This window comes from Zonotrichia leucophrys, chromosome 3 (genome assembly GCF_028769735.1).
Source record: "Zonotrichia leucophrys gambelii isolate GWCS_2022_RI chromosome 3, RI_Zleu_2.0, whole genome shotgun sequence".
Taxonomy (NCBI): Eukaryota; Metazoa; Chordata; class Aves; order Passeriformes; family Passerellidae; genus Zonotrichia; species Zonotrichia leucophrys.
Window position 1 is genome coordinate 59,398,239 of NC_088172.1, and position 14,587 is coordinate 59,412,825.

At 39.4% G+C, this 14,587-nt stretch overlaps 1 protein-coding gene across 4 annotated transcripts in view; it reads left to right on the plus strand.

Annotated features, from left to right (window-relative positions):
- UST (uronyl 2-sulfotransferase) overlaps positions 1-14,587 on the plus strand; it is a 151,797-nt gene that overhangs the window by 51,956 nt on the left and 85,254 nt on the right. For all 4 annotated transcript variants that reach the window (XM_064708421.1, XM_064708423.1, XM_064708424.1 and 1 more), the window contains exon 2: positions 3,539-3,582. In XM_064708421.1, the coding sequence (XP_064564491.1) occupies positions 3,539-3,582 (44 nt within the window). The remainder of the gene's footprint in view (positions 1-3,538; positions 3,583-14,587) is intronic.

Sequence of the window (14,587 nt, forward strand, 5' to 3'; positions counted from 1 at the left end):
ACAATTGCATTAACAAGCCCAAGTCTCTGATTTTTACTGTGCAACATTCCTACTATGTCAGCTGTTAGTAGCTGGTAGTTCATGGATTTGCTTTACGTTGTACTTTCCAATGGTTGCAGTTTCTATAATGCTGAATTTTTCTTTTGTTTTTAAACTAACCTAATTTGGTATGCATTGTCTGAAAAGTGGTCCTGTGTGTTAAAGTGGCACCCTGTTTTAAGTTTTTAAAACTTGTAAACACCTATCTTGGGAGTCATGCTTAATAAGATTTTCATGACCTCTTTTGTTACAGAGACATCCTCTTTCTTTCAGGCCTTTTGCATAGATGCACGTTTTTCATTATTCCATTTCTGAATGCATTATGGTTCCTGTAGTGTGGCCCATTTTTGCAGACAGAGGGAAAGCAAGCTGAGATCTGTAATTCAGTGATCAGTGAGGGCACTGCTGGGCTTCGTGGGGTTAAGGAGCTGGCTGGTGTACCTCACAGGCTGCTGCTGCACTCCATTGCAGCTGGATTTGTGGAGTTATTTTAGTGTATTTTGCTTAGTGTATGGTATGAATCATGCAGCAAAGGGTTTTGCTTTTATTACTGAAAAAAAATTAATTCTCAATTAAAACTTGAACCCCAAAGAATTCAGAATGTTAAATTGATGTGGCAACCTGTGGATGCTGAGATTGACTCTGGCTCACATACCTGGTGAGCAGAAGGAGGGACAGTGGCCAACTCTGCACTTGGAGTGTGGGGCTCTGGGGGCTGTCTGCAGCTTTCCATCCTCTGCTCATTGACAGTAATTCTGACCAGGTTTCAAATTGATACTCTGTTTCCTCCTTCACTTGTGTTGCCCTGGCAATCAGTTTCTGTCAGTTTGTAGCTTCTAAATTTGAGCAAGCAACTGCTGTGAAAACAACTATTCTAAAATGTCCTATAATTCTACTGTCTTGTAAGTCACTACAGTAGTAACTAGACTGTGCTGTGAAAAAAGCAACATTTTGATTACTGAAATAAAATCTACAAGGCATATGTTCAAAGCTAGAGATATTTCCATGTCGTTTTGATAATTTGAAAATTTCCAAGGAAGAAGAATGCAGTCTCCGTACTAAGAACATCCATTACTGACAGAGAGAGGTGAAATTAGTTATAAACTCTTTAATTTTATGAAATATCTCAAAAATGTTTCTGTGATATAATTCTGATACTCTTGATGCTGCACTATAAGATGCTGTGTAAACTCCTGACTAGTAATTCCAATTCCTTCTCTACTGTGAAACTGGCTGTGATAGGTGATTGGTAAAGATAGTTAGTAGACATGTAATTAATATTTTTATTTAGGTAAGCATAAATTGCATTTGTTTTGGGGAGACACGAGAAAAAACCTGTTATTCCTGTAACCACCTTAACATCAATTATGAAACTTTAGTTTTGCTAATTTTTTTTAATTAGTAGTTTTTATCTAATTTTTTTGACTCCTTTAGTATATTACCTTCTTTAAACAATAAACATCACTTTTTTGTTAGGTATCAAAGTGAAACAATTTTCCTGACACAATGAGAAAACTGTAAGGAATGTTTTTATCAATGTGTCAATCTATCTGCTGTCAAATTGCAAAGAGGAGAAAGCTGCTGCAAGCTATTAACAGCCTGGTTCTACAGGAAAGTTAAATTCTGAATGAGAAGTTTTCATTGCTCTTATCCCAGATTAAGTGGGAGGAGAAATGCTTGAAAATGCTTATTTTCAATTCTGTGTCACTGTGTGTGGAGTAGCTACTCTGAGAGAAAACCAGACTGCCAACTCTTTTAGCAGTCTGAGAGCTGAATTTCTTCCTTGGAAATCAGAATCATATCAGAGGGATGGATAAAGAAATTATGCTGAATGTAGGGCATCAGCCATATTATCTATGGCATTAAATTAAATCACTGGATTTATCAGTGGGTGGGTATTTGTGTCAAATGTATAGAGAGATGAGTTTCTGGTATGCTTCAGAAGATAATCTGTGATTTCAGATGACCAAAAAAAAGTTACTGTTCAGGCTTTTTTAGTTGCACAAACTCTTCAAAGATCAAGAAACATACGTCTGTAAAAACATGCTTGGGTTATTGAGATTTCCTTTAGATGAATTGTAAGCCTTTTGACTGAAATTTTCATGGCTTTGTAACACGTGCTGGAAAAGCAGAAAGCAAAATACTTCTGAGAAGTAATCCCAACTTCTTGTTACACATAGAAATTCATCATGCTGTGGCAGTGGTGGTGATCTGCAGGCTCTCTCACCCCAAGATGATGTGATCCAGGTGGTGGCTGCCTCTCCCAAGAGTCCAGCAAGGGAATGGTGGCCCTTCCACTTCCAGCCCCCTGTTTTTCCTGCTGAAACCAGCCCCCAGCACTGGTGTGGGTGCTATTGAATATTCCACACTAAAGCTTCACCTCCTTTTTATGTAACTGTAACGCTCAGACACAGACACCTCTGGGAGGCAGGTTTTGGCACTTGGAAAAAGGAGGGATTTGGCCGGATGGTAAAGAGAAAAGTGCTTTGGTTCTGAATTATGCTTTATCCCACTAGCCTGTGTTTCTGTTGCCTATTCAGTGGCCCAGGAGCTCATAAGCAGAACAAGCTTTTTAAAGTCCTCTTCCATGTGCCTTTAGGATGTCTAGTAGGTACTTGTAAAAATAATTTTCATACCCCATACTGATGTATGGTTAGAGCAGAGATATTTGTTCTGTCTTTGATAGGAGCGTGACTGAGAGGAGAGGCATGTATGGCCCAAGGGGAAATTTTAGGCTTGCTGTAAGGTTTCATTATCTGCTGAAAGGTGTTGGGAAAGTGCGTGATTAATACTTTTAGAGAAGGGTTTGAGAGGGACAGTCACAGAAGATAGCCTATGTGTGTGGGGGAGTGTGTATTTTATGTATCAGTGTGTGTTTGTAAGGAAGCGGTAAAAAGTCTGAAATTTTTATTGTAGCTAACAAGGGTGAACTTGTTTAGAAGCTTTTTTTTTTTCCTGAAGATTTTTGTCTGAATTTAGCAAACATCTTGAAAAGGCAGGTGCGATTACCTGAGAATACCACTCCCATTCAATCAGTGCTGTTTAGGAACAAAAAAGTAGCTTGGAGGTTGGGAAAAATACAGTTAGAAGAGAGAGAAGTGAATGCTTGTCAGTTCCATCAGACCAAAATTTGATAAAGGCCTTTGATACTTGATTACTTAAGAAAACTTTTTGAAGTTAACTGTGCTCACTTGCTCAAAATGTACAAGGATGCAGCTGGCAATTTTGTGTCATTGTGTCACAAATAATCGAATACTGATTAATTAAAGCTGCCTTGGGTCATGTAATTTTTTTTTGGTAAAATGGCAATGTGCATCTAATGTATTACAAATGTAGTCAAATAGATTTGTTAATCAAAAGTTAAAGCAGAGGGAATTTTCCTTTAATTATTTGACACCACAAAACCTGTGGGATAGAGATGTACTGGTTCCATGAATTGGAAAGTTTGAAAGTTGCATTGGATGGCTTTTGTTTATCTCCATCTTTCTTATTTTTGTAGGAAATTCCACTTATCTGGATGACCACGGACCACCCCCTCAAAAGGTAAGCTGCTGTTATTTTGTATTTGCTTTATCCTTACTTAGTTGGCTTTTGTTTCTGACTCATTGTATGTTTACTTGTGTGTCAAGCAACTCTGCTGAGTTTACATCAACAGCATGTGGCCTTTCCCACTTTTTACCCCACAGATGTTTTCAGATGTTTGTAAGTAACTTGGGTTAAAATGCATTATGCTAATGGAATTTTTCTCATTGAGTCAAGGGAGACAGGGATTTAGTGGTTTTATCTGTCAGCACTTTCATGCAAAAAACCAAGACACCACAGTTGTAACTCATCTGGCAGGTGAAGATGGCCTTTGGCTGGCAGCATTTTCTGGAACTTGGGTTCTGCTGCAAAAACAATACTTGAAGCAGGTCAGTAGGATAAATTTAATGAATGTGAGTTATGAGCCCTTGTTTAGGAATAAGGTTCACTGTTCCTGTCGTATGGCACTGTGCTGCATAAGCTTTTCCCCTATGTCGTCATGGCACCTCATGACATTTCAGGTTAGGAAGGGCAATGTGATAGTTTCTTCAAGGGGAAAAAAGTGGAAATAGGCATTTAGGGTCTCCTGATTTGTTTTTCTTTGTTTTACCCTGTGTTGGTTTGTTCTCTAAACAGATTTGTTACTATATTATGCCTGTCTTTCCAGCCTGTTAGAGTTCCTTTTGCACAGCACAGACCTGTACTGAAAGGGCAGATTATCTCACTTTTGTGGCCCACCATGGATGCTAGTGCAGCAGGTGACAGTGAGTAGTTAGAGAAGGGGTGGGTGTGAGGACCCACTACCTCTTGTTGTAGGTTGTAGCCCTCCCTCATCTCTGTTCAGCTGACCATGAAGTCACATCCTTGAGTTGAAGTGATCAACCACATGTATGCACCTGTGTGGTAAAACAGTTGGCTTCTGATCAGCAGGAGGAGGATAATGTGGAAAGCAATTCCACTTAGCTTAGTTATTAGTGAAAACAGACAGAAATCTGGGTTTTTTCACCTTTTTTTCTGGGCAACAAAATCTGCAATTTTCAGCTGACATGCGAGTATTTGTACTTGTTAAAGTTCAGATGGCTCACTTGGAGGAATGATGTGCATTTGATTTTCTTCCTGTCAAGAAAAATTGCTCAATTACAAAAGTAAATGGATGTAGACAGAAGCGACAAAATCAACCTGTTGTGTTTATCATTGCAAACTGAGATAGGACACAGGTATTCTAAGGCTAAACAAATGTTTCACACTAAAATCTGTTTAGTGCTTCTGCTTCTTTTAAAATACTTTTTTTTTCCTTTTTTAATTTAGTACCAGCTGCTTCTCTTGTCCAGGAGTACAGCAGGCTGCATGAAATAAAGAATTACATTTGTTGTGTCTTCACAGTGAGCACTCTGCTTTGAAGACTAAAGCAATGCTTATTCCAAACCTGTATTTCTCATGCTTGCATTAGCATTCAGAAATGATAAGCTGTTCTCGTAAGGAAAAGGCTTCCATCTAGATAAGAGTTTTTAACCTTGAAAACTTTATTCAGATTTTGGTACTTTTTCTTCAGGAATTTTGCATTACTCGTTAATGGTGCTGTGGATAGGATCCATACTCCCATGGGCAGTAGCAATTGGACAGATTTATCCAACCCAGACGCTTTTCTGTTTACACTGAGAAAATATCTTTTGCCTGTCTAAACATGTAATTTTGGGCCATGTTCACACAGCCTCATCCAGCTGCAGCTCAATTGTCTGTAGAAAGGACAGCTGAATAGAAATCTCCACAACTGGTTGGTTGTGTAGATACTCTTTGATTAGCTACCTGCAGTCAGTAAAGTTTGTGGTCTTCCTCTGTAATCATCCTCACTCCTGGAAACTTGATGAAAAGCTCAGCAGAGTAAGAGGCTATATAGGATTGTGTAAGTTAAAAGTATTTTTGCTTTTTGAAGTATTTGCCCATGTTTCAAAAACATTGATAAAATATGGATAATTTTGATCATCCCTTGGACAAACCTGCTTATTCTTTAGTCGCTTGCTTTTTTTGTTTTGTTTTTTATTCCTCTGATCAAAATATGGGTGGGGATTGATAGATCCCCAGATAATTCCTGGTATTTGCTTGGGGTCATGTTTTGAACTAAGATGCTCTTGCTTTGTAAGTCTCATGCATTGCATTTTTTGGCTAAGTGTAGTTATTTACCTTCTTACAGCTTCATATCTGAACTGTGAACTCTGTGGGTGTGAGTGAAATTCACTGTAATTGTCATTATCTTTCAAGTAGCCTCCATTCACATGACTTGATAGCTGCCTTTGTTTAAACTAACAGATGGTTAAGGTCTATGCATGCTTTAATTCAACATACAAAAAGGCATCAGAAGAAATCAATCCTGACTCCAACATTTAAAATATTTCATTATAAAATGCTGAAATGCTGGAAGTGGAGATAATGAACAACAGTGCATTGCCTGAGGTTGAAATGACTGGTAGCTAATATGGGCAGTGTGTAGTTAGCTGTAGGGGAAGGCCACCAACAGTTGATACGCACTGGACCGTAGCTGTTTTGCAGAGTACATTCCAGTGTTTGTAGGAAATCATATTAGTTTTGGCTCTTTGTCATGGCTAGGTGCCAGAGGTTTTTGGGGTTTTTTTTCCCCAGTGGAAGAGCTGAAAATAGCACTTGTTCTCTGAATAAGGAATTAGCATCATCACATTTCAGGAGAACAGGATACTGGTCTGTGTTTTTCAGATAAAGGTAGCAGCAACAATTTTCTCAGTGCAAGCAAAGAATGAAAGCCTTGCTCACTTCTGTTTCTAAGCATTGCTGATGTGGTTCTGATTCTTCTTGAAGACCAGGTGAGACAGCTTTTATGGTGTTCCCCAGTAAAGGTTTACTTGACTGTTGAAGATTAGTAGTGCTTATCCTTGCCAGTGTTATGGAGGTAATGTGTCTAGGTGTGGTGGTTTGGTCCTGGCTGGAGGCCAGGCACCCACCAAACCCTCTCTGTCTCTCCCATCCTCAGCTAGACAGGAGAGAGAAAATATAGCAAAAGGCTCATGAGCTAAGGACAAGCAGACATCACTCACCAATTATAGTCACGGGCAAAACATTCACCTTGGAGAAATTAATTGAATTTGCTGCCAATCAAAATCAGAGTAGGATAATGAGAAGTAAAACAAATCTTAAAACACCTTCCCCCACCTCTCCTCCCTTCCAACTTAACTTTATTCCCAATTCCCTACCTCTGTCCCACCAGCAGCACAGGGAGTAGGGATTAGAAACATGTTGTTTCTGCCTCTGCTTCCTCCTCAGGGAGAGGAGGCCTTCTCCCTCTCCAGTGCACAAGCCCTCCCATGGGAGACAGTTCTCCAGGAACTTCTCCAGTGTGAGTCCTTGCCACGGGCTTCAGTTCTTCATCAACTGTTCAAATGTGGATTCCTTCCACGGGGTGCAGTTCTTCAGAAGCAGACTGATCCAGCCAGCATGGGTCCCCCCTGGAGTCACTAAGTCCTGCTGAGAAACTTTTTCTTCTCTCCAAGAGTCAACTCCAGGAACCTCCATGGGTTACAGGTGGACCTGTGCTCCTCTGTGGACCTCCATGGGCTCCAGGGGCACAGCTGCTTCCCCATGGTCTTCACAATGGGCTACAGGGGAATCTCATCTTGGGCACGTGGAGCATCTCCTCCCACTCTTTCTTCATGTACCTGGGTGACTGCAGGGCTGTTCCTCTCACATTCTCATGCCTCTTTTCTCTGGCCACAAATTACTTCTGCACAATAACATTTTTTCCTTCTTAAAAATATGTTATCTCAGAGACAATACTACCATTCCTCATTGGCTTGGCCTTGGCCAGCAGTGGGTCTATCTAGGAGGCAGCTGGTGTTGGTTTCATTGGACATGGGAGAAACTTCTGGCAGCTTCTCATAGAAGCCACTCCTGCAGTCCCCTCAGTAGTAGCAGAACTTTGCCATGTATACCCAATGCACAAACATTGGCCACTCTTCTTTGGTCCTTAGGCACCAAAGACTTCAGAAGATGGACTAATCCTAGATTGTTCGTGAGTTCTGAGACAGATCTCTGTGTGCTTCTCTGCAGGTAGATGCAACCTCCAGTAGCCCTAGCATACCTCTGGTGTTTCTGGTGTTAGTATGTGACAGATAGAAAGGGAATGCATTTGAGCAAAACAGCCACTGCTGGTGATTCTACACTGCCAGTGAAAGTTGACTCTTTCCTATTTCAAATCTCTGTCTGACTTCCTCCTGGCTTTTTGGTTTTTTTTAGATAAGTGTCTGAAAGCATAAATTTTACAAAGTTTGCTAAGTGATAATTTGTTTATCCTTTTTCTGTAGATTGATGTTTAAGTTAGGCCTTGGTTTTCAAAAACACCTTTGAAATGCATGTGCGTTAATGGCTGACGGTGTTCACTGGATATATTTCATGTCTGAGCATTTCTGCAAATAAAGTGGGTGTATCTTGTTCCAGTATTTAGACCAGCCATTTCCTTATCAGATCCTCCCAAGATTTTTTTGTTCCATCCAAGATGGTGAAACTGACCTTGGAGGACAAATGATATGAACTTTATCAGACCTACAGTTCTTGATTGAAAGCTTTTCCCTGAGAAGTTGGCAAGAGCATCAAGATATGTCCCTGTTTCGGCAGAAATGACATATATTTGTGGGGGAGCTGTGCACATAGCACACAGATAAATTACACTGAAGTAGTCTATTCTCCTTTTCTTGATGGTTTTCCCTTGGGTTGCCTGTCATGGACCCAGTATATCTTTTGGCAGCTGCTTAGGTGTCAGCAAGACACTATGCTTAGCATGTGTGACAGTGCTTCAAAGCTTTAAATGAATACAAAAATGGATGGGGGTCAGGATCAGGTCAAAATGTAAATAAGAGGCATACACAAAATAAATTTTATCTGATTTTATTGGTTTAAAGCTGGAAAGTGGATAAGTATTCTTTTCTCCATTCTTTCAGTTCTTAGCTAGTAATTATGTGCTAATTGTTCTTGTTTTTCTTATGGAGCAAGACTACCATAGCACAATGGAATATACCATATACCATAGCATAATAGAATCATTTGGAAAAGTCCTCTAAGATCATTGAGACCAATTGTTAACTTAGCCAACACTGTGTTCACCACTGTGGGAAAAGGTAGCAGAATCCTTGTGTGGACTTCGGTGTGTCATACTGTACCCAGTCCTAGACCCTCTCCATTGTCAACTAGATTATTTATTCTTTTTTATTTGACTTTAAATCTTACTGAAATATTATTTCAGCATTGTCCCCTTTACACTTGAGTTTTTATGTTCATCAGGTTTGTGCTAGTTTTATTTTTTCCTAGTATTTGATAGCAGCATTAAGACATTAAGATAACAGCTTAGAGCTGTGTATTTTTTTAGTTTTTTAGTTTTGATTCTCTATTTTTTAGTGGATACTTCATGCTTCATTTGAACTAGTGTTTTAGTTCTAGCTATCCCTTATGAGAACATGGTTTTAACCCTTCAGCTCTCTACAGTCTTGAGTGATTGATTTGTTAGGGATAAAGTGCTTGATTTAAAGTCAGCCAAACAAACAAAGAACCAATTAAAAAATAAACAAAAAACCAACCAACTCCGCAACACTTAGAACCAAGCAAGATTTGTTTTCTTTTAGGTATATGCTTACTAGGGATTTTAAGAGCATGAATAGTAGTGTTGTTTTTGATAGAGTTGAAACTGTCTATTTAGCTTTAATTGAAAAATGAGCAGATAATCTTTAAAGTAATCCTTCCAGGACAGGCTAGGAAAGATTTCAGTGATTTAAAAAATATTCTATCCTGCTTATAAAATGAAGACTTGAGATTATTGTGCAGTGTACAAATTTTCAGCTAGCAGAAATCATCAGAATTTAGCAACACTAAAATAGAGTAAGTAATTTCCTACGGTTACCAGGCTTAGTACTTGGCTGATAAAATACGAAGAGAGAATTCACCAAGTTCCTTAACCACAAAGATCCTTTTTAGAGTTTGAAGCAGTTTTACAGTAAAACTGAGCTTTTAGGCCTAGTACAGTCAATAAAATACTATGATTTAAAAAACCCATAAAGCATTTTTCCGCTTCCCTCTGTTTACTAGAAGCAGTGTGTTGTGGTTTAACCCAGCCAGCAACCAAGCCCCACATGGCCACTCACTCTCCCACCAGCAGGACTGGGGAGAAAACGTGAAGGATAAAAGGTAAAACATTCATGAGCTGAGATAATGACAGTTTAATAGGGAAATCAAAAGCCACACACACAAGTAAAGCAAAGCAAGGGATTAATTCACAGCTTCCCATGGGCAGGCAGGTGTTCAGCCACCTCCAGGAGAGCGGGGCCCCACCACATGTAACAGTGACTTCAGGAAGACAAGCCCTGTCACTCCAAATATCCCTCCTTCCTCCTCCTTCTCCCCGCTTTATGTACTGAACATGATGTCATGTGGTCTGGAACATCCCTTTAGATATCCCAGCTGGGGTCAGCTATCCGGGTGTATCTCCTTCCAATTCCCAGGCACCCTCAATCTACTTGCCAAAATAAAAGCACAGAAGACCTTGGCTCTGTGTAAGGCCTGGTCAGCAATAATAAAAAGTCTCTATATTATAACAGAGTATCTCTATATTTATGCTGTGTTCAGCACAAATTCAAAACAGCCCCATAATAGCCACTGTAAAGAAAATTAACTCTACCCTAGCTAAAACTAGCATACAGTATAAAATATTTGTAGAATAATTGGTTTATGTTCTTTTTAAACTGTGTTTTCATTCCTTGTAAATGACAGTATCTCAAGGGAAGAAAAATCTGGTTTTTACAGAGTATTACCCCATTGTCTGTTATTCATAATTCTTTGCAGTTCTGCTGAAGCAGGTGGTGAATGATACAGCACTGTAATAGTATGGAGATATAGCCAAAGGCTGGAATTGAATCTCTACTATTAAGTGTGAATTGGATCATAAAAATATATTAATTATACTGGAGCACTAATTTGTTTGTTTTGTTCACTTTAATTTATTGCTCAAGAATCTTAAGGATAAAACAATCACTTGATTCCATGATTTATCAAAATAGATATGATTACTTACTTTTTAATACAACTTCAGTTTATAGCATATCAGAAAGTTGTTGATATGGGGAGGCTGACTGATCATAAATGGAACTACAGAGAGACTTGGGAAATTAAAGCCAGATTGCCTGTCACAAGAAGATAAATCTGTGAGAGTTTCTGTGCATGCTGATGTCTTGCAAAAATTTAAACAGTAGTGAGCTGGATTTTTACTAAGCCTGACATTTGCAGCCCTTAAATTTTAAAAGACTTAGTGGGTATGCAGGTTTTGTGACTACTGCAGTAGTCTGTAGTTTTTATCTAATTTCAAAGATGGTTGGAAAATATTTTGCCTTTTGGTTGGTACTTTGTCATGCTGTGTGTGTGCTTAAAGGTGAATCTTGCTTATCTCTGGCATTAACCCAGCAGCCTACCCAGTATTACCCAAAATAGAAAAAAATCTAATATCACCAAATTTTCAACCTGTAGGTTTTGTTTTATGTCACACATTGTAGCTAAAGTAGTACACAAGGCATAATCACAATTTCTGAAGCTAGTAAAGCTCTGTGCTTTCACTGAAACTTAGGACATAATCTATTCTGAGATGATCTTTGTTCACCTGCAAATAATCTATGCAGATTATTACACAGCACATTAATATCTCTTAGAGATTACGGTTTTAGATTTCCAGCTGTCTAGTACATTCTTCTTCCTTTCCTTCTTTTCATGATTGGAAGATATTCATAAACTAGCATAGTATATGTTACAGGTCATGGCAACTCAATCATAACTGCCTTCATTACATTTTTATTAAGAAGTGGTGGATTATAATACCAATGTCCAATTGCAGCTGGGTCTGGATGACCTAAACCTTCAGTGGAAAAACAAATATCTGCCATTCTGCATAGACATAACATGACAGAGTATCTTTTGAGTGACAGATTGATTTGGTTAATCTTGCTGAGCCTTGAGGCTCTGTTGAGTATCACTCAGGTTTCTATCACATGTCTTATATTTGTTAATGGTATTCTTAAATCCTGAACTGAAGGAATTTTCGTAGCTCTGATGTTTGAAGGAAAAAAAAATCTGAAACTTGGGATGCTGGGGAGTCTTACAAAACCGAAAAAACAACCACCAAATAAGAATTCTAGTATAATTTTGAAAGCCTCATGATTTTGAAGATGAGCTGATAGGTCCTGCCAGTCTTCTACTCGGGCTTTAAGAAAGGATAAAGTTTAATTCAGGAAACTGTAAATAGGAGTGAAGTACTCTGGAAAGGGCCATAAGCTTTAATCCGATAGGAGATTGTGAACATGCCTACATGTGGTCAGGAGCAGAGTCAAAGCATCAGGCAAAGAGGACAGGGCTTTGTGGCTGGGCTGAAGAAGTCAGTGTGGGAGTGGCAGTATTGTGGTGATTAAGGTGCAGGAGTTTGGGCAAGGTGGTTCTTACTGCAGCACCTACAGCATCCTGACGTCCTGGGGAGTGTGGAGGCCTTTGTGGCTGGCACTACTGGGGATTTTCAGTAGATGCAAGGAGAGCCTCCATCTGTTAAAATGGAAAGGAGTCATGCCCTGGTCAGCAGGAATGAGGTTTGGTTTTCCTCTGATCAAGTCACATTAATAATTTCAAAGTGCAGAAGAGTGAAATGGGAGCACTTGATGCTGGCCTCCTCTGTTACTGACTCTGTTGTGCCATCTTCAGTACCACAAGATCCATTTGTGGTTCAGGACATGGTTTGTAAGGGAAAGTATTTTGGGCATTTAAGTAATTTTATTGATTTCTGCTGAGCTCTGGTTCTGCTAGAAGAGTTGGATAGCAGCATGTTGTCCTTCCTGTAGGTGCTTCTTGGTGTTGTTACTTCCAAGTAAAGAGACCGTGCCATGAACTAGATTTTAATCTGTTCCCTGCAGGAGCTGTGGAAGGAACTCCCTTTGAGTTCCTGCTAGCATGCAGAGCAAGAGCACCTCAGAGACAGCTCATTGGTGATGAGCATGTGGGTTACAGTCCAGCAGAACTGGCCTGTTTTACAAAATTTCAATCTAATTATGGCTATAAACAACCTTTCTTTCATACTGTGATTGGCTTATGAAGTGTCTGTGCAAAATACAGTGGAAAAGACAAGCCCACTAGAGACTATAAAAGAGAGTGTGGAGTTACTGAAAGGGAGCCTGAAGTAAAGGGCAAACTGAAACTCAGCATGACAGTCCTTGGCAATGGTGATTGCACTAGCTGCAGCTCAATCAATAGTCAACCACAATAGCTACCAAAGAGTTAAACTTGAATGTGAAGAAAGACAAGTGCATGCAGAGGAATACATTATTCAGTCTGCCACTCACCACATTCAAATCCAGTATTATTGGCTCCCAGGGTGAATTTGTGACTATTGCATTGGAAGGATAGAAGCAACCATAAGGTACTGAGGTTACTTAAGGGAATGCCAGTGCTGTGAAGTATTATAAAAAGTTTTAAAACCAGGCTTAGTTACTTAATATCTCTCATTTTACAAGTATCCAATATAAACATGTGGGTTGGATGTGATAGGATTTACTACTTAAACAGAGAATAACTGTGCCAGTGTGTTCTGAGCACATCACAGAATGTACACAACCCTGGGCTCTGAAGGAAAAACGGCAATTTTAAACTTTACAGTTCCAAGATACATATAACATGATGCTGCTCTGGAGGTAAAATCAGTCTTGCACAAATTCTGCAGCTTAAGGGGTTTTTGATATTGCATGTTAAACCTTCTAGTGGAAAATGGGGTAATTAAAGTGACACTAAAATTCTTAACCTACCTGACCTCATGCTAATTCTCTCCACAAATACCAGTATCATGTTCTTAGATAATTCGTCTGCTTTATCTTCTTACAAGGTAGGTGCCTACCAGAAAGATAACTTCCACAATGTGATTAACTTAAAAAGAGAAAAATATACTGCTTTTCATAAGAAAGCTAATGAGGGTCTTCCAGTTCTTTTTCTGTTGTAATCTGGATTCACTCATGTAGGGTAAAGAAGAAAAAGAGCAACAGCTTTGATCCCTCTGCATCTATAGTAGTGACAGTACCATATTCTTTGATGCTTCTAAACTCTGGCCTGAGATGTATTAAAAAGAGATATCTCCAAGACATGAACAGAAACTGTTCAGTTCTCCTTGGCACCAGGGATACAAGATACAGCACTGTATCTGATTTTGGCCCCAAAAGAGGTGAACAAGTTGTGAACTGCAGAGGAAACCAAGAAGAATTCAGAAGAGGTTGAAAAGCGTGCTATGTTAATACGGGCCAAAAGGAAAAGATTTAATTATTCTAGAGATGGTAGTTGTACCCCATCCCAAAGCAATTATCCATTTAGTAGGGTGATTCCCTGTCACCTGTTTCATCCCTGGAAGGAGCTGGAACTGAGCTGCCATCACTTAAGTGCAAGTGAGTGTTGCTGGGTGATGAAAGCCAGGAGTGCCACTCACACCTCCAGAGGCTGCCTAATATCAGTGAGTACCTGAAAGTGCTGAGTGAACAGAGCATGTGCTCTCTACCAACCTGTTTGACGTGGTATACATGTGCTGAGTTTGAATGTTGCTGTGTTGCTGTAACTTCACATGCCTGAAATAAACCTGGTTCTGCACTCCCTGTGGTGTGGGGAGTCTTGTGCAGCAGATGGGAGGTGCAGGGGTTTTGCTCTGCTGCAACCTGTTGTTGTAGACGAGTAAATGAGGTGTAAGGTAAAAGATGAGCAAACACAAACATGTTGACAAGATGCATCCAAAACTTTGAACATTAGAAACTAGATCTTTGTACTTTTCTTTGTAACTTTCCCAGACTGTTATTGATGTTATTGTTGTTTCTATAGCTACAGTATATTGTAATAGGACCTGATGGGAGACTTAATGGCAATACTTGTCTCTGCTTTGAACTCAGTTCTGTTTAGATTTGTAAGTGTGCAGTGCTTCTTCACAGGAAAATTACTGCAAGTTTTGATTTTGGCT